This window comes from Condylura cristata, unplaced genomic scaffold, assembly GCF_000260355.1.
Source record: "Condylura cristata isolate star-nosed mole 26May11 unplaced genomic scaffold, ConCri1.0 scaffold00022, whole genome shotgun sequence".
NCBI lineage: Eukaryota > Metazoa > Chordata > Mammalia > Eulipotyphla > Talpidae > Condylura > Condylura cristata.
Genome location: NW_004567123.1, coordinates 20,386,872 through 20,406,752, shown reverse-complemented (window position 1 = coordinate 20,406,752; position 19,881 = coordinate 20,386,872). Strand labels below are relative to the sequence as shown.

Below are 19,881 nucleotides of genomic sequence, written 5' to 3'. Positions count from 1 at the left end.
CTTCATAGTGTTGTGCTTTAACCCTTTGTGCCACCAGGGAGGCCCCTGTGTTTGTTTTATTGTGGACATAAGTTTTCACCTTTTTTTTTAGGTTATCTAAGAGTCTTAGTTTTAGCTATTATATTTATTCTGTGATTCATTTTGAGTTAATTTTTATGTATGATTTGACGTGGGGCTCCAAATGTTTGCTTTTGCATGTGGATATCTAGTTGTCCCAGCACTGTTTTTTGAAAAGGCTCTTCTTTCATCTTTGCACTGTTGTCAAATGTCAGTTGACTGTAAATGCAAGGGTCCCAACTATCAGTACTGTTCCACTGACATATATGTGTGAGTGTGTGTATATGTTTATATGTATATATATGTATGTATGTCTGATCTTATGTCAATTCCACACTATATGGGTTACTGCAACTATGTGATAAGTTTTACAATGAGTGGGAGTTTTCCAATTTCATTGTTCTTTTTCAAGGTCGTTTTTGGCTATTTGGGTCTCTTGCTTTAAAGATAAGCTTTAAAATTTAAAGATAAGCTTGTCTATTTTTAAAAAATATTGGGATTTTGATAAGGATTGTGTTGGATCTATGCTATCAAATTTTAATGGTATTAATTGTTCTAATCCATGAACATGAGATCATGTTTTTACATTTATTTAGCTCTTTTAAATTTTATGTCAAGAATGTTTTTTAGTTTACATTGTATGTCTTTGTTGTTTTTTGTTTGTTGTTGTTTTTTTTTTTTTTAAGATTTATTCACTTATGTATACAAGAAGTGGAGTATAGGCCAGAGGTGTAAGGGGGGTGGGTAAGAAGATTCACCAGATTGACTGAAATACACTACTGAGGGGAGCAGTGGGCAAGACAGGAGAGGTCTGTTGTGCCATGTGGGTCAGCTCCTTGGCTGGAGATTGAACTCATGCAGCAATGTCTGGTGACAGTTGATAGTGCTAAGACTTTAACCCCTGTACTACCAGGGAGGCCCAAGTCTTTGTACTTTAGTTACATTTACAATTATTTTATTTTATTTTTTGATGCTACTATAGTTGGAATTATTTTTATAATATTTATTGCAAACATGTAGAAATGCAATTGACTTCTGTGCACATATTTTTCAATCTAGCAAAATTAACATTAAATTTCTTAGTATACACATGCAAGGTTTTTTGGTTTGTTCATATTAAAATATATATCAGATGACATATTATATTTGGTTATTATGTCTCTTAATGCTATTTTAATCTAGAACAATCTTTTTTCCTTTAAAAAAATTTTTTGTAGTTGACTTATTGAGAAAAGCTGGGTCAGATAGCCTGCAAGAGATAGCCCCCATTCTTGGTTTGTTGGTTTGCTTGTTCATCGTATCTTAAATTGCCTCTCTGACTCCCTTGTTTTCCTTTAACTGAAAGCTAGCTCTGAAGCACTGGTTGTCAACCTTGGCTGAACACTGAAGTCATCTTAGTCATGCCCCACCCCCCTTTTGGCTTTTTAGGTTGTTTTTTTCAATTTTCATCTGAGCAGTTTTTTTTTTAAGTGGTGCTTTGGCCCTACCCTAGGGAATCTGATTTAATTGGTCTAGAACAGTGGTGCTTAAACTGTAGTAGGTACCAGATCATCTGAGTAGCTTCTTATATATGAATTACTGATGCCCACACCCAAAGAGTCCGATTTCCTTCACATTGGGTGGAGCCTGAGGATTTGCATTTCTAAAAAGTTCCAGTTGGGAGCATATGAAAAAACGTTCAACATCACTTGTAATAAGGGAGATGCAAATTAAAATCACAATGAGATATTACCTCACCCCAGTGATAATGGCACATCTTAAAACAACTGTCAACAACAAATGTTGGTGAGGATGTAGAGAAAAAAGAACACTCCTGCATTGCTGGTGGGGATGCAAACTAGTACAACCACTATGGAAAACTGTTTGGAGGTTTTTCAAACTACTAAAAATGGTGCTTCCATATGACTCAGCAATCCCACTCTTAGGTATCTACCCAAAAGACACAAAAACACTGATTCAAAAAGACACCTGCACCCCCATGTTTATTGCTGCTTTATTTGCAATTGGAAAGACATGGAAGCAGCCCCTATGCCCAAAAGTAGATGACTGGATTAAAAAGATGTGGTACATATACACAATGGAGTATTACTCAGCAACCAAAAAAAAAAAAAAAGTAAATAAACATATGCCTTTTGCAGCAACATGGATGGAGCTGGAAAAGATCATGCTTAGTGAAATAAGCCAGAAATAAAAAGGAAAAGTAGCGGATGGTTTCACTCATAGCAGGAGTATAAAGGACCAGGGGAGAAAATAATAATAATAATGAACAAATATATACTAGAGACATTTTACAGGGGTGGAATGTGGAATGGGATCAAAAACAGTGGGGGGAGGGAAGGGCACTGGACTATGGTGATGGCACATGGGTGATTTGGTGATGGGAAGCACACAGGGATTACAGCTGAGATGGAAAAAGGCACAAAATGATGTAAAATAAACATATTATTTAAAAAAATAGAATCAGAAACATGCACTGCCTTAAGTTTGATGAATAAAAATATCTATATAAGATAAAAGGAAAAAAGTTCTAGTTGGTACTCCTGCTGATTTGGGGAACCACTGGTCTCCCATGAGGCCTGAGCAGGATGTTTCCAAGACTCTGTAAGTGTGATGCTAATGTGTAGTGTGGCTTGGGAACCACCCAGCTAATGATTATATCTCTTATTTATATCTTCTGAATAAACAGTGAGTCGATCTCTTTCTCAGTACCCTGCATCTCTGTGGTATTTGTTGTGTGTCTCTCCCAAGTTCCAACACCCCTTTGGCATTGTTCTGTCATAAGGTTTTGAAAGTATGAGTACAGATATAGTAGGAGATAGTCATCACCATGGAGCGACACAACCGGGGGTTCCAGTTTCATTGTTTAGCAGGTTCCTGGGCACTTTTTGGGCAGAGGTTCTTGGGAGTGACTTTCATTCTGCTTTGTTACTGCTTTAAAGGACTGAAATCCATTTGGTCCCACTGTTTGTCCTGGTGACAAAAAGTGACATTTTCCAGCATGGGCAACAATCCATGGGGTTGGAGAAAGGCAGTTGATATCCCTGATTTCACCTTTTGTAAGTTAATATGCTGCATCTAGCAACACCAGTGGCCCTGTGAAAGGTACTTCACATTCTCATCCAGTATAGCCTTGGTGTCACCTCCCTCTTCAGTTCTTTCACCTTCTCAAACTATTCCTCTCCAGGCAGAAATGTCCTCTCCATATTCCTACAGCTGAGCACTAGCAGCTTCTGTCATACTAAAGAAGGCTGTCCCACTAGCATTGTCACAGGCCGGGACCAAGTGTCCTATGTCTGTATCCTAGCTCTTTGTCTGCTGGTAGGCCCATAGCACCCACTCAGTAAATGTTTGCTGAACGATTTGACTCTTACCAGATCACTCACTACACACAGAATCTAACAGACAGTAATCCATTTGTATTCTCTTTCCATCTGTATTCACCCATGTATGTGTTCTCTTACAGGCATCTTATTATAGAAAACTTTATCCCTCTGGAAGAAAAAAGTAAAATTATGAATAGATCCTTCTTTGATGAAGAGGAAGATCACTGGAAATTACATCCTCTAACCAGACTCGAGTAAGTCACTAATGACTTTTAGCGACTTTAACGTGGGGAAGAGGGAAGGAATGTTGATAAGCTGACTTTAGTCATTGGGGTGGGATAAGAACATAGTCTGATTCAGTTAAACTTAGAACCAGTTTGAATCTCTGCTTGTGGCTGTCATAGGCCCATGAGCTATACAGGTTTGGTACTAGGAATTGGGAGGTTTAGCACAATGACCTGACAACCTTTTCCAAGGTTCTGCACTTCAGCTTCTCCAGCTTTGAGATACAGTGTGCTAGGCCAGATGAGGGCCATGTATATAGGTGTATCTTGTGTGTTAGTCTGACACAGGGTAAGAAGGAGTCTCAGTCTAAGCCTGACCCTATTGAGAAAATGATTTTGACAGCTGTGTTTGATGCCTACCATCTAAGAACTGAATAGTGACTCAGATCCTTCCAGCTTAAAAGATGTGTGACACTCACCTTTGAGTCAGAAAGCAACTCAAGTAGAAAAGAGAAGCAGCCTTTGCCCCATTCACATGTCAGCCCTCAGTCTAGGGGGTTACTTGTTTCAAGTTCCAGCTAAGGCAGGGTCAGGGTCTTCTGAGTGCTACCTCCACCGGACCAGTGCTGGGGCTGCGGAGCACACTCCAGACAGGGCTTTAACCACTGCAGTCCATTTTCAGGAATCAGCAGATGATGAAGCGACCAGTCTCAGCTGTGGGATACAAGAGACCATTGAGCCAACATGCAAGAATGTCCATGATGATTCGTCCAGAGGCCCGATATAGGGTGAGAGGACTGTTTTCTTCTCTCTCTTCAGAGTTTAGATTCATGTAAAGATCAAAAGAACTTTTTAACAAATAATAATAACCAGAAAGATAAAGTAGAATGAGATTTAGAAAAATCAGGACCAGGGGAAGGAGAGTGCAAATGTATTGGGCATGTAGCAGTGACCGTGGGCTTCCAACTGGCTCAGTCAGAAGCCTGGCAAGAAGCAGGTAGCTAGTGACAGGAGGTGGAGTTAAATGAAGAGTTTGATGAACTTCCCCTTAACATAATGTGTCAGTCATGTATTAGTTAAAGTGACACAGTTGAGGATTCTCGTGGCCTGCGTGTAGTTTGCAGTAAAACACCGCGTAGGCGTCTATGTGTAAGCACACGCCGTGTGCAAGGCACTGTCCTCAGCCCTTCACTGCTTTCTCTGGCTGAACCTGCCCTCCCCGCTACTCTGTGCCTCCCGTCTTCCGCTTTAAGGCTCACTAGGCAGTAAATGGAAGAAGCTGGATTCACTAATATTTTTGTTACAAAGCAATTGGTACTGGATTTGTACATATGAAACAGAAACATACATCGAGATATGAACTGTTTATCTCGGTTGATGGAAGAGCACACAATTTAAATTTTCTTCATTTTGCTCATCTGTGCTCCATAATGATCAGTGGGTAACCTGTATTTCCTAATCAAAGATTTTTACTTAAAATTTTAAAGTGGGCTTGACTCTCCCTTGCCGGCAGCCGAAAACAGATTAAGGTTAGCTAGCTCCTCATGAGCTGTTTCCCGTGACACTGAGTTACTTAAAGAAAACAAAAACAATGAGAAGGTTGGATTTTCTGTCTGGGAGATTAGAGATGCAGCAACGGATTCACGGGGACACTTTCTTAACATTTTCAGAGAATGTGTCCTGCTGGGACTTTCATGTCTTGAGGCAAAAACATGATTTTTAAGCTGCTGGTCAAATATGTGGATTTTCAGGGGCTAACCTGATTCAAAGGTAGAATTTAAATCAGTGTCAGATAATTTTAGTCATGGACCCTCTTCATGCAGAGATTTTTAAAAAAGATTTATTTATTTATACATACAGAACTGGGGTACAGGCCAGAGGTGCAGGGGCGGTGAGAGGATTCACCAGAGACAGAGCGGGAAGCAGAACAGGCAGATCGACGAAGTACACTGCTGAGGGGAGCAGCGGGCGGGTCAGGAGACGTGGCTGCGCCATGTGGGTCTGTTTGGCTGGGGATCGACTCCTGCTGGGGTGGCTGTGGGCAGCTTCATAGTGCTGAGCTTAACCCTCTGTGCCACCAGGGAGGGCCTCATGCAGAGAGTTTTCACAGTATATCAATACTGCCGGGTTCCTCCTGCCTCCTGCCGAGTCCTGGGGCTTGAACTCCACCAAGTAAGAGGAACCTGAGGAGAAGATGGAAACCATGGGTGTGCCTTCCTCTTCGCATTTGTCTGGGCCTGTAGGAATCAGGAAAAGGATACACAGATCAAGTGAGGGAATCATCTAGATCAATTCTGAGGTGGCCTTGTGTGGGTGTCCCAGGTACACGACCGCCACACATGCCCCCCGTACCTGTGCCCCATGCTGGACTCTCCCTGCAACAGCTGCAGCGTTCCTTGAGCTGCTCTAGGTGGCGAGGTTATTGGTGATGGCTAGTTTTTATATGCTTTGTATTTTCTTTTTTTTATTTTAAGATTTATTTATTTATACAGAACTGGGGTACAGACCAGAGGTGCAGGGGTGGTGAGAGGAGTCACCAGGGACAGAGTGGGGAGCAGAACAGGCAGATCTCTGAAATACAGTGCTCAGGAAAGTAGTGGGTGAGACAGGAGAGGTCTGCTGCGCTGTGTGGGTCAGCTTCCAGGTCATGGATCGAACTTGCGCTGAGGCAGCTCTGGCCAGCTTTGCAGCACTGCTTCTCAACCCATTGCCATCAGGGAGGGCCCCGCCTTTTTGTATTTTCAAACTGTCTGCAATAAATAAGTCTTACCACTTCCCCCGATTATTCCCATTAGCTAATACGTATTCATTGTTGGGGTGGAAGATAGAGAATAAAGAGAATCACCTGTCATTCTGCCAGGAGAAATGTTCTGAAATGACCCTTCCAGGCAGGCTCTGGGTAGGCCCTGCGTAGCATGCAGTGTGCTGTTGTGTTTATGGAGGGAGTGTTGGTTGCTTGTACCCTAGGTCTGACTGGAAGCCAACCCAGCCGGTCATGACTGTGCTTCTTTAGGCAGAAAACATCGTGCTATTAGAGCTGGATATGCCCAGCCGGACTACCAGAGACTATGAAGGCCCCGCCATCGCCCCCAAAGTGCAGGCCGCCCTGGATGCAGCACTGCAGGATGAAGATGAGATACAGGTGGACGCGTCATCCTTTGAAAGCACTGTAAATAAGAAAGCGAAGGCCAGGTGAGTGACTTTTGGTAATCGATTTGAACAGAACATCTTTGAACAAGGACCAACCAAGATGGAGGTGGCAAGAGTACTTGTTTACCATGCAGCGCTTTGTAGAGCATGCCAGAATGTATGCCCTTCTCCTCTTTTGTTTGTTCATCTATTTTGCACATATCTACAGTTTGGGCACTATGCCAAGTGTACTGGATGTATACAGGTGTGTGTGTGTGCTAGTGATGTACAGGGAAGTTTGGTGATCACCAGGTTGTGGGCAATTCTAAGTTATTGTTAAAAAATTTTCAGTGTGTGGTACATATACACAATGGAATATTACTCAGCAACCAAAAATATAATCACATGCCTTTTACAGCAACATGGATGGAGCTGGAAGGGATCGTGCTTAGTGAAATAAGCCAGAAAGAAAAGGAAAAATACCAGATGGTTTCACTCATAGCAGGAGTATAATGGATCAGGTGAGAAAATAATGATAATAATGAACAGCCATATACCAGAGACATTTTATGGGGGTGGGGTGGGGAATGGGATCAAAAACAGTGGGGGGAGGGAAATGCACTGGATTATGGTGATGGCACTAGGGTGATTTGGTGATGGGAAGCCCACAGGGATTACAACTGAGATAGAAAAATGCACAAAATGTTGTAAAAATAAACTATTCTATTATTAAAAAAAGAAAAATGTGATGATTGTTAAGCTGTCTGCTTTATGCACACACTGATGTAATCCCACTGCTTGCTTGTAATGTATAAACAAAGACCTGCTGGGACAATCGCAGATGCTTCCACCCTAAAAAAAAAAAATTCTCAGTGCATTCTATATTGCCATCAATCCCACTTTAGAGAGGAGAAACTGAGAGAAGACTTGAAAAATTAGCTAAATTCAAGGAAAACCAGAAGGTCAGTGACAGATCCCAGGTTCAAATGTAGGTCTGTCTGTATCTACAGCCTAGGTGCTGAGCCTTCCTGCTGAGTTTACCACATCCATCAAATCAAGTACTTGATTTGATATGAAATTAGAAGTTCTATCTTATTAAATTCTGAATTAAAAGTTTAAGGGAAACAATTAGGTCAAAAACCAAAACTGGAAGAAATTCTACTTGCAAACATATTTTACCAATTTGAAGGAGACAGTCAAGAATGTTTTCCCCCCTAAGGTTTACTTACTTATGTATACAAAAACTGGGGTGTAGGCTAGAGGTGCAGGGGGTGGGGGTGAAAGGATTCACCAGAAACAGAATGGGGAGCAGAACAGATGAACTAAGATACAGTGCTGAGGGGAGCAGCAGGCAAGACAGGAGAGGTCTGCTGTGCCATGTGGGTCAGCTCCCTGTCTGGGGATCGAACTCATGCTGCAGTGGTTGCCAATAGCTTCATAGTGCTGAGACTTAACCCCTTGTGCCACCAGGAAGACCCAATAATTGATTTTAATGGAGGAACAATTGCTGAGAATCAGAGTCCCTTCCCTGAGGTTTCATTCCTTGATTGGTAAGTCACCGTGGCCATGTGTGGAGGGTCAGGCTGTGCCAGTCTAGTGGTTTTATAGCTAACAGTGTACTGGCTTCCAGGCCATGGTGGAAAGACTGCCTTGAAATGTTAATGGCATTTGAGGGGAAGTAGTCTGACTGGTCAGAGCCAGAAGTGGGCTACATAATGAGCAAACCTTTGCTTCACTTTTGCAGGCCTAAAAGTGGAAGGAAGTCAGGATCCTCCTCCTCTTCCTCAGGAACCTCTACATCTCAGCTTTATCCACAGTCTCGAGGGCTGGTTCCAAAGTAAAGCCAGTTCCACCTCTCCCAGGGTATAAACAGCATTGGCCTTCTGAGAGAAGAGACGAACAAAGAGATCTGCAGAGAGGACTTGAGCCCAACTCAGAACCATTTCCCTGGGGAGACACGATGGCCTCTTTGCAAATTAACCGACTTAATCTGGTTGAAATGTGCTGGTCCTAATCTGGCACACAGCTCCTCTGGGAAACGCCTTTTAAGTAGCATCTCAGAAATGCATGAGTAAGGTAACGTGGGACACTCAAAGTGGAAAGCAAGAGAATGACCAGTGACCTTGCTTCCCTTCCCCCTGCCTTTTCTCCACCCTCCTCCTTTGCCTGCCCTCCCTTTCCTTCTCCTTTTCGAGCCTGTTTTTGACATTGGCCTCCTTTCTTGTTAAACAGTAAGGCAGAATCAGGAGTCACCTTAGGAGGACCAAGCCTTTGAGGCTTACGGTACAGTGACAGTGAGGTTGAAAAGTGAAAGTCCTAGACCTTGAGTAGGTGCCTGTTCTTGGTAGACATGCACCTGATGCGCACGATCTTCTGTCTTGCACCCATGCCCTTCAATAAGAAGTGGATCTGCCTTTGGGATCTGCTGAATGAGGAAATCTTCTCTAAGGAAGCTATCGGTTTCTGCTCCTGAAAGATACAGATATTTCAGAAGCAATCGATATAGCATTCCCTTTTCTTCCTTGGAGAATTTAGGGAAATAGCTTCTTTAAAACCTCAAAACCATGACCATCTTGTCAAAGACCTAAATCTGTAAGCTGGTGCCACGTCTACACACCATGTTACTTACTTTTCATTTGTCACCAGCTTTTTCCATGTGTACTCTGAGAGTCCCTGCCCGGCCCATCCTCTGCCTCAAGGGCATGCTCTGCGGAGAGCTTGTTTTGTGGGAGAAGGGAGGCAGGCTCTGCCTTCTCCAGTGGGACAGGAGTGAGGGAGTAAGACCTACAGAGGCACTTTTGAATTTCCCATTTTACTCCCTATTTGCATTGAGAACATAAGGGTCTAGGCAGATGCAGAGACAGAGCCATGAGGCTCAGTGCAGGGGGAAGGGAAGACAACAGATGGAAGCAAAGGAATCCTGCCTGCCTTCAGCAGAAGTCTCGCTGGATGCCAGAACCATGGCTCCCCCTGGGCAGAGTCCAGGGTGGTGGGCAGAGTAGTGGCTGTGCAGTTGAATAGGCTCACAGGGGAGAGTTAGGACTTCCCATTTCCATATACTAGTTTGGTTGTTAAGTTTTAGTTCTTTGTATTATTGGAAGTTAAAGCTTCATTTTTTTGTTGGTCATTAGGTGAATGTTACTCATTTCCTTACCCTCCCCCAAGAGGAGCTCTTAAATGTGTGGGTGTGCAAGCACAGTGGTGCCTGTGTGCTTTGAGTGTGTCCGTGTGTATGAGAGAGAGAGACACCAAGAACTTGCCCAGTTTTAGAAGTACACTAGCGTGCAGTTGTTGCCTTTGTTTGTATCAGAGGCACATCGAATGACTGATCCAGGTAGGAAGCTCTCCCACATGGGTGTCTGAGTCCACGAGCCAAGCCTGAGGGGACAATGTGAGTCCCCAGGTCTGCCCCACTGTGCACCTTGCTGGCACGGTGCCTCAGGAAGGTGGCGACTCAGGTGGGCCTTGAGTTACCCTGTAACTCAGCTGCTCAGTTCCCAGGGCACATTTCTGGATCAGAACCCCTGGGAAAGAGGAGGTACCAAGTGCAATGTCTTAGCGGAGACCTGTCATGCGGCAGCTTCTCTCCTTTGTAGTAACCATTATTTCTGAACCCAGGATCCTTTTAAGCAATTCCCAGAGCATAATGGAGCCTTCCCTCATCTTTCTTGGTATCAAACCTGTTTCTTTCTTATTTACTGAGAATTTACCTGTTTGAATAGGAACCAGATAATAAAGTGGGTAGCCTAAGATGGTTATCTGCCAGCTACACCTGTCTGTTGCACCACATTTCCTCAAAGATAGTCTGAATTCTGTAGAAAATATTCAAGTAGCAAATCTGTTGTCTGCAGATAACACCAGACCTCAACACTGACTTTTTGAGGTGGCTTTTCTGATCAAGGGTGGTTGAGTGACCTTAGAACTGTTGTATGAGAGCAAAAGAAGGTGGTCCAAGTGGACAGGCAGGGTTAAGAAAACAAGCTTGCCTTATACTCAGCTGTATTCATCTGCTCTGTGAAACAAAGTGGACCACCACCTGTGCGCAGGTGAAGCTGTCCCCTCCCAAGCAGTCTCTGGTGCTTTTCTTCTCTCAAAATGGATCCGATAAATATTTGAATAGAGAGACATAGTACATCTTGCTGCTCCCAGCAAGCTGCTGCTTTGGGCTCTGAACCCAGCCAAGTGTGTAGAGAACTTACCACGCCCACTAAGGAACCAGGTTTTCATGTTTGTAGTCATGCTAGAATGTCCCAGGCTATCTGAGGGCCTTCATGCTAGCAGCAGCTAGTAAAGTCTGGAAGCAAATCTAACAGGATCTAAGAAGACGGTCTGGGAGAAAGAGTTGGAGATTGTGGGTGCAACCCTCATCAGGGCCCTTTATACTCTGATCAGCAGGAATGTATCTGGCTTCATATTTAAATCCACATTTCTCCCAGACCCCTGGATTCAGAACCCAAGGCCACAAATGATAGGCATGAAGCACTTTTTTAGGACTGACTGACCTACATTGGATTGTTCTCCGTCGAATGCCTGCATGCTGCTTGAATTGCACCACCCACACCTCCATGACCAAGGGTATCAGAGAGTTCTGCAGCTCAGGCTTGGGCCACTCTCTGCATTTCCTGTCCGACTCATGTAAGTCCTCCCTCACTGAATGTAGAATTGTTGCCAAGTTTCTGAGAAGTGTCTGTTCCCCATTAACTCGGGATATCAGTTCTGCCTCCCATTTCCCACTTGAGGCCTTGAGGTCACTGGGAATAACACCTTGGCCCATCTGAACACCATCAGTGGATGAAAATGGGACTGTTAATACTCTCTAAGAGCCATAATCACAATGCTGAGAGGGAGCTGGATAAGAACAGTGGGCCTGGCCGTTGTCTGTCACGCAAAGTTCTGTCTTGTACTGCTTGGACATGTACCACCTCTCCCTGCCCTTCAATGAAATGCTTTTGAGGTTATTTATGAAAGGAGTGGTTTTGGGACAGGCAGAAGGCAGTGGGCTTTATGGCTCTTTGGAGTTAACTGTTGATCTTGACCTTCTCTATGGCTACCTTTAGACAAAGAATATGCCAATACTTGGGGTTCTGAGTTTTACAATTGATATTTATTTGTATCATCTCTTTGTCTAGGAATGTAAAAGTGATTCTAAGCTAAGATATGTAATAAAAATCAATCAGATTTATTGTACCTACAAAAAGGTGTCTTCATAAATGCCTGATGCTTTTGAAAGTGACCTGTCTGTGGCTCATTCTGCCACTTTCTTTAAACATTTACATTTTTCTAGTGAAAGGAGGGTGGGAGTGGAAAGTGCAGATTGAGTCTGAATGCTGACATTTAAAAAATACAGCACCAAGGTAAAGGGGCGGAAGAAGAAGAATAACAAGTAAGTGCTTCTCCGTTTTCAGTAGAGATTCCCGAGATTGGCCAATACATCAGCATGAAATGTAACTATTGTGTTTTATTTTTTAATTGCTTTAATGTTATGTAGTTTATTTTAAAACATGGCTTCTTTTTTAACACAAAAATATTTTATGTATATACCATTGGGGAAAAAAATACCAAAAACGGGCCATTCATCAGCCCGTGGTCTCTTCTGTGTTGCCTGCTGGCATATTCTTCTGGGAGTTGTACTCCCCAGTTGAGAAGTCACGGCCAAGTAGAAGGGCACAGACCCTCTACTCCGAGCTGGATTTTAATTCTGGTTATTTGGTCTCTTACTAATGTGTGACTGAGGAACTTAATTTCCCTGGACCTGGGGGTTCCTCTTTGTAAAATAGGGTGATAATCCCCACTTTGCAGGTCTTTGTGAGGATTAGCAATGCATTTAAAGAAACAAGGACATCAGTATGTGGACTAGAGCAGACATCAAAAAATGTGGTTATTGATGTGATGTGGTGCCCTGTGTTGAGAAGATACCAGAACAGTTGAAACTAGAAGCTAGTGTTGAACAGATTGTGTTTATAAAATCCTAGGCGTCTATAGAAAAATTGCTGATCATTTAGCAAATTTATGTTGTGTAACTACAAAGTGTTTTGCTGTTCTGGAAACTGGATACATAACACATGAGCAACACTGACATAGCCCTGCCCACAGGGAACTCGTCCTTGAAATCAGACAAATGCCATGAAATGATAAGAGGGGAGTTGGGAGGGTAAACAAGGGAAGGGCTTTCCGAAAAAGAGACATTCATAGTATGATCTAGAGGGCAAGCAGTAGACAAGAGGGGAGGGGATGGAATCGGTGCAGGGTTAGAAGAGTAGCGCTTATGAATCCTTGTATCACCTAGTAGACTTGCACGGGAAGGTACCTGCAATCCTTTGTAACCCTTACCCAAGGAAACATGATGAACCATTGTAGAAAAGATCACGGAAGAGTACTTGAAAAAAACAAACAAAAGCAGGGCTTCCCTGGTGGCTCTGGTGTTCAAGTCTTAGTGTTATAGGGCACCTCAATTCAGAGAGGCATCCCTGAAGCCCCAAAACCTGCCTGCTCTAAGTGGGTTCTGCCATCCGCCGCAACAAGACAAAACATATAAAGCTTTAATGAAAAGTGACTTTAATACAGTGAATATACAATATGAAACATAAAGAATGTAACTTCTAAATCAAACACCTGAAGTTACCCATCCCCTCGTGGGCAAAAGTCAACCCAAAAGGGATTGGCCCAAAGCAAGGCCTGAAAGCCTGCCACAAGACTAAAGCACCTTCTGGCCGGGACCCATGGAAAAGGGTCAGAAATGGCCAGACAAATCTGGGAGGAAAAGAGCAAAATCAAAATCAATATAAACACTGCCATGGTCACCTCCCTACAGGTATCTCACCCACATCTGCCTTAACCAGTCCAGGGTCAGGAAACAAGCCCTGTTTCTTCATCACATGTTTGCTGCTCCATGTGGCTTCCTTAGGTCTCCTTCTCCATCTGTCTTCCTTCTCTCTTCTTCTCTCTCCTTTTTCTCTGCTCAGTTCCACCCTCCTTCTGGGTGGGGCAGGGAACCTGGAACTTCCCTTCTCCTAGGGACCACCCAGTTACATTAGGACTGTCATGCTATCACCAGCCACTGCAACATGAATTCAGTCTCCAGCCAGGGAGCTGACCCACATGGCGCAGCACAACTCTCCTGGCTTGCCCACTGCTCCCCTCAGCAGAGTACTTCAGTACCTCTGCCTGTTCTGCTCCCCACTTGTCTCTGGTGAATCCTCTCAGTTCTCCACCCCCAGCCCCCCACCTCCGGCCTGCACCCAGCTCTTGCATGCATAAGTAAATCTTTTTGTTTTACAAAAAGCACAGAGGAGACTGCCTGTGAGAGTTAGGCAATCCTCTGTCTCCATATGGTGCCCTCCAGCTGTGTACCATGTTCCTGTATTCCCCCATTCCTTTCAAGAGTCACAAACTCCCACAGAACTGTCTTAGCCCAAAGAATCGTTGACTTGAATTGTTCAGAATCCATTAACCAGAAAGCAAGAGTTCAAAGTGTGTTTGAAGACTATGAGTGTGTTCTTGAAAATGACAGAATTCTAGATGGGTCTTGAGGAGAAATAGGGCAGAACAGCTGGGAAATTCCTGCTGACTCACTAAGTTGTCTTCTCATCTTCTGGATTATTAAAAAAAATCAAGAAATTACTCAAATCGTGTGTGGTACAGTAAGAAATGGATAGATAGTCTTTGTCCCTGAGGAACTTTTACAACCGTTGGAATTTCCTAAGTGATGGGGGTTGTAAGATTATCTTTTGGTATTTCTAACAAGCCCCTTTCAACTATACCTGAGTTTATGCTGATAAAGTGACTGTGTGGTCCCCTCGATAGCTTCCAGATGGGAGCTGGTTACCAGAGGAACCAAAAATGTAATTAGAGAGTAGAAACTTTCAACTCCTCCCACCTTCACAGAGAGATGAGGCTCTTCCCTCCCCCCCCCCCAATACCTTGCACTGTGTGCTGCTTCCATTTGGCTGTTCCTGAATTGCATCCTTTGTAATGAACTGGTAATAGAAGCTGAAGCACTTTCCTGAGTTCTGTGAGCCATTCTAATAATTATCAAACATGAAAAGAGGTTCATAGGAACCTCCTTTTTATGAGGCTGCCGGGTAAGTGTAAGTAGCAATCTGGGACTTGTGACTGGGATGTAACGTGGCTCTTGTGGGGACTGACTGAGCCTTTAGTCTGTGTTAATTCTACCCGGTAGTTAGTGTCAGAATTGAACTGGTAGTTCAAGAAGCTGGTGTCTGAAGAATTGGAGAGTTGGCCGTTGAGAGAAGGAAAAAAACCCTTACATTTCATTAAGTGTTGTGAATAAAAACAGTTTGGGAAATAAAAATAGTTGGGAAACTATTTTGAACTTCACACTTATTGTGGAGTCTTGGGGTATGATTTTGGCGGGCTCCCTTGTACTGGAGTTGCCATCTGATTGAAGTTTACCCCAGAGAATCTGCTCTCCAGGGACTGTGTGGTGGTCACATCTGCCAACTGGGTTGTAGTGGCATTTGTCAAGTATGTAACTGTAACTCTCACAGCTGCTCCCGTTTCCACTATCACAGACTTGTGGTTAACCGTCCCTGAGTGCTTCAGTTAGGTGAGCTGACTGGGAACTTGCTTTTGGGGTGGGGAATGGGCAGAGCAAGAGGTTGCTCACTACACCATGAGAGACTGAGGCCCACAGGAACTTGCTGAATGCCCACTATGCAGCCAGTGCCTTGCTCTGCTCTGAGACAGAGGAGTGAAATGTGCTTTGGCCCTTCTAAGAGGAGGGGAGAACCGCCAGGTTCAGAGCGATTAGGACCTGCGAGGGGACTGTCTCCTGTCCCCACAATGTGGTCCCAGCCCTCTGAAACGAGCCACGCAGTCCACTTTTTGGTGTCTGGTGCTTTTATGCCTTGGTTTCTTCACATGTATGCTGCCCTCTTTCTGGAAACTTCTCTTTGTTTGGCTAATTCCTCCTCATCCATCAAGTGCCAATTTAATGTCACACTTTCCAGAAAGCCTTTCCCAGCCATCCCTTCTGATCACCCCAGCTCCACCTGGTTGTATGTGTCATCCCTTACCCCTCTTAGCGCTCTTCCCAACCTGCAGTTATTTTCTCTGCTGTGGTCTCTTGTTTGGACATTGTTACCCAAAAGTATGTCCTGTTGTTTCCTCTAAGTTTGACACTTAAAGACATAGGCTGGTTAGACCTGTGCTGATACCTGCAGCTTAGAACAAGGTGTTTTCTGCCAGAGGAAGGACTAATGTGCAGTAAAGGTGGAGAAAGGCTTCAAAAGGGAGGCAACATTTGAACTGTGCTCCGGAATAATGGGTGGGTTTCACTGACCTGGGAAGGAGGGAAAGCCTGCCAGACAAGGGAGGACATGGACTGTGAGTGAGCACATGGTAAGTGCACCTGGGAGTCGTGACTGGGAAAAAGAAAGGGCTGGGGAGGGTCTCAACTCCACAGCACATTCTGTAGTTTGCAAAGCATAGACTGTTGCACACTGGAACATTTTCTCCTAGAGCCATCCTAAGCTATTTCTTTTTTTGAGATAACTGAAAGCAATTTAACAATTTTTCTAAATGCTGCTTTGTTTGCCTGCTGTTCCCACAGGTTTTCTGGGCTCAGTTGGCAAATCCCATTTTGCAAGGAGCTTTCCCTGGCACAGCTCTCTATGGAGGGAATTCCAAGGAGCACTTGAACTTGACTTCAAGGTCTTGGTTCCCCAGGAATGTGGCCAAGACATGTTTCAGGGAGTTGAGCCAGAAGATAGCCCCTGTGCTGTGTTTGGTAACAGAGAAATTACACTTCTCTATTGCTTTTGAAATTTATCTTTCTTGTCCAGTCAACAGAAGATCTCCATGTGCTGTTCAAAACCCTATGCTAGGTGTCTAGGCTACAACTCAGGACCCTGCCTTTCAGAATTCCCAGTCTGGTAGAGAATTGTCTCTGTTCACAAGTAAGTACAACTCCAAGTCATCAGTGACATAGGCAAGGTACTGATGGGATACAGAGGGGTGTCACAATGCAGTTTGGGGCTTATCAAATACATTGACCCCTGTCTTTGCTAGGTTATCCCGGGGCAGTGAGGAAGTCAGGGCTTTGATTATTTGATTATTTATTCATTTGTTGGAATCTTAGGGGTCCCTGTCCTCAGGATGTCACGTTATAGTTGTGGAAACAGATGGTTAACAAAGAAGGATGAAGTGTGTCAGGTGGCAAGAAATGCTCAGGAAAATAAATGAGGCAGGTCAGGAATCACAGAATGACAAGATGGGGGAGGTGGTTGCTGGTTAGAGTGGGAGGCAGGGACAGCTTCTACACATTTGCAGAGAATGTTACATCAGAGAAGAACCCAAGTGAAATTCAGGAGGAAGTGTGGGAGTATCTGGTACTTGGAGGAAGAGGCGTCCAGGGAGAAAGAGAAAAGAACCACAGTGCAGAAGCCTGGCAGTAGGAGTACATTTGGGGACAAGGAGGCAAGTGTTGCTAGTGGGCAGTGAGGTTGCAAAGGTGACCAGGGCTAATCCTGAATTGTAAATGACTTTTAAAGACACTAGAAGCTTTTAGGCAAAAGAGGGAAATATGACAGGAATTTTTTTTCCTTAATTAAAAATACAGCACTGATAGTTGTTTTTTTTTTTTTTTTAAGATTTAAATAAATCTTACAGAGCTGGGGTACAGGCCAGAGTTGCAAGGGCAGTGAGAGGATTCACCAGACACAGGTGGGGAGCAGAACAGGCAGATTGACGAAGTACACTGCTGAGGGGAGCAGCGGGCCAGTCAGGAGAGGTCTGCTGTGCCATGTGGATCATGGGGTAGGCGGGAATTGAACTCTTGAGGAAGTGGCCTGAGCTTCTCAGGCTGTGCTTTAACCCCCTGCGCCACCAGGGAGGGCTGATAGTTTCCTTTAAAAAAAAAAAAAAGGTTATTTTTACATCATTTTGTGCATTTTGCCATCTCAGTTGTAATCCCTGTGGGCTTCCCATCACCAAATCACCCGTATGCCATCACCATAGCCCAATGCACTTTCCTCCCCCCACCATTTTTTTTTTTTAAGATTTATTTATTTGTTCATACAGAACTGGGGTACAGGCCAGAGGCTCAGGGGTGGCGAGAGGCTTCACCAGAGACAGAGTGGGGAGCAGAACAGGCAGACCTACGAAGTACACTGCTGAGGGGAGCAGCGGGCGGGGTCAGGAGAGGTCTGCCACCCATGTGGTCACCTCTGGGGCAAGTGGGAATCGAACTCATGTGGAAGTGGCTTTAGTTTCTCATTGTTGTGCTTTAACCCACTGCCCCACCAGAGAGGGCCTCCCCCCATCATTTTTGATCCCATTCCCCATTCCACCCCCATAAAATGTCTCTGGTATATAGTTGCTCATTATTAATATTGTTATTTTCTCCCCTGGTCCTTTATACTCCTGCTATGAGTGAAACCATCCAGTATTTTCCTTTCCTTTCTGGCTTATTTCACTAAGCATGATCTTTTCCAGCTCCATCCATGTTGCTGCAAAAGACATGTGTTTCTTTTTCTTGGTTGCTGAGTAATATTCCATTGTGTATATGTACTGCATCTTTTTAATCTAGTCAGACATTTTTGGGCATTTGGGCTGTTTCCATGTCTTTCCAATTGTGAATAAAGCAGCAATAAACATGGGGATGCAGATATTTTTTTGAATCAGTGTTTTTGTGTCTTTTGGGTAGATACCAAGGAGTGGGATTGCTGGGTCGTAGGGAAGATCCATGTTAAGCAATTTGAGGAACCTCCAAACAGTTTTCCATAGTGGTTGTACTGGTTTGCTTTCCCACCAGCAGTGCAGGAGAGTTCCTTTTTCTCTACATCCTCACCAACATTTGTTGTTGCTATTTGTTTAAAGATGTACCATTCTCACCGGGGTGAAGTGGTATCTCATTGTGGTTTTAATTTGCATCTCCCTTATTACAAGTGATGCTTGAACATTTTTTCATATTGCTTGTTGGCTATCTGCATTTCCTCTTTCGAGAAGTGTCTTAGCTCTTCTGCACATTTTTTGATGGGGTTGTTTATTTTTGTTGAGTTTCATCAGTTCTTTGTATGTCTTTGTGATAATCCTTTATTGCTAGTTTTGTGTGAGAAAATTTATTCCCAATCAGTAGGATGTCTGTTTTTTGTAATGTCTCTTTTGCTGTACAGAAGCTCTTTAACTTGATGTAGTCCCATCTTCACTATCATTGCATTGGGTACTGTATCTTCAAAGATGTCACTGAAGTGCATGTCGTGTAATGTTTCACCCATCTTTGCTTCCAGGTATTTTATGGTTTCCGTTCTTATGTCTAGGTCTTTAATCCACTTTGAGTTGATTTTTGTGCATGGTGGATGTAGTGATCTGGTTTCATTTTTTTCTTGCATGTATCTTCCCAGTTTTCCCAGCACCATTTGTTGAACAAAGTTTCTTTGTTCCATTATATCTTCTTTGCTCCTCTATCAAAGATTAGCTGTCCATAAACCTATGGGTTTATATCTGGGTTTTCTATTAGAAACCACTGGTCTGTGTGTCTTTTGTTCCAGTACCATGCAGTTTTGATTATGATGGCTTTGTAGTATAGCTTGAAGTTTGGGATTGTGATGCCTCCGTTCTCTTTTAGTCATGAGAGTTTTGGCTATTCGAGGTCTTTTGTGGTTCCATATGAATCTCATCAGTATTTGTTTTATTACTTTGAAGAGTGTTATTGAGACTTTTATTGGGATAGCGTTAAATCTATATATCACTTTTGGTAGGATGGCCATTTTGATTATGTTAATTTTCCTGATTCATGAGCAGGGTATGTCTTTCCATTTCTTGGTGTCTTATATTTCTTTTAATAGTGTTTTGTAGTTTTCTTTGTATAGGTCTTTTACCTCTTTTGTTAGGTTGATTCCCAGGTATTTGATTCTTTTTGTTTTAATTGAAAAGGGGATGGGTTTTTTTATTTCTGCTTCTTCTGATTGGTTGTTTGTGTATTGGAAGGCCTCTGACTTTTGTATGTTGATTTTATATCCATTACAGGAATGTTTTAAAAGGATTTCTGGCTGCTCTGTGGTGAAAGGGGCATATGAAGCAAGGGGTAAGGCTAGGTGAGGGGGGTCAAGGAGTCTGCTTAGCAAGGGTGTGGGAGTTGGGATAAAGAGATAGTGACTTGGACCGGGCAGTGGGAGAGAAAGAAAGTG

At 43.6% G+C, this 19,881-nt stretch overlaps 1 protein-coding gene across 3 annotated transcripts in view; it reads left to right on the top strand.

Annotated features, from left to right (window-relative positions):
* The window catches only part of KIF3B (kinesin family member 3B), a 36,052-nt gene extending 24,773 nt beyond the window's left edge, over positions 1-11,279 (top strand). For all 3 annotated transcript variants that reach the window (XM_004687293.2, XM_012728363.1, XM_012728364.1), the window contains exons 6-9: positions 3,521-3,634; positions 4,287-4,392; positions 6,618-6,796; positions 8,478-11,279. In XM_004687293.2, coding sequence (XP_004687350.1) covers positions 3,521-3,634; positions 4,287-4,392; positions 6,618-6,796; positions 8,478-8,574 — 496 coding nt within the window. In that variant the 3' untranslated portion in view covers positions 8,575-11,279. The remainder of the gene's footprint in view (positions 1-3,520; positions 3,635-4,286; positions 4,393-6,617; positions 6,797-8,477) is intronic.
* Positions 11,280-19,881: the final 8,602 nt, after the last annotated feature.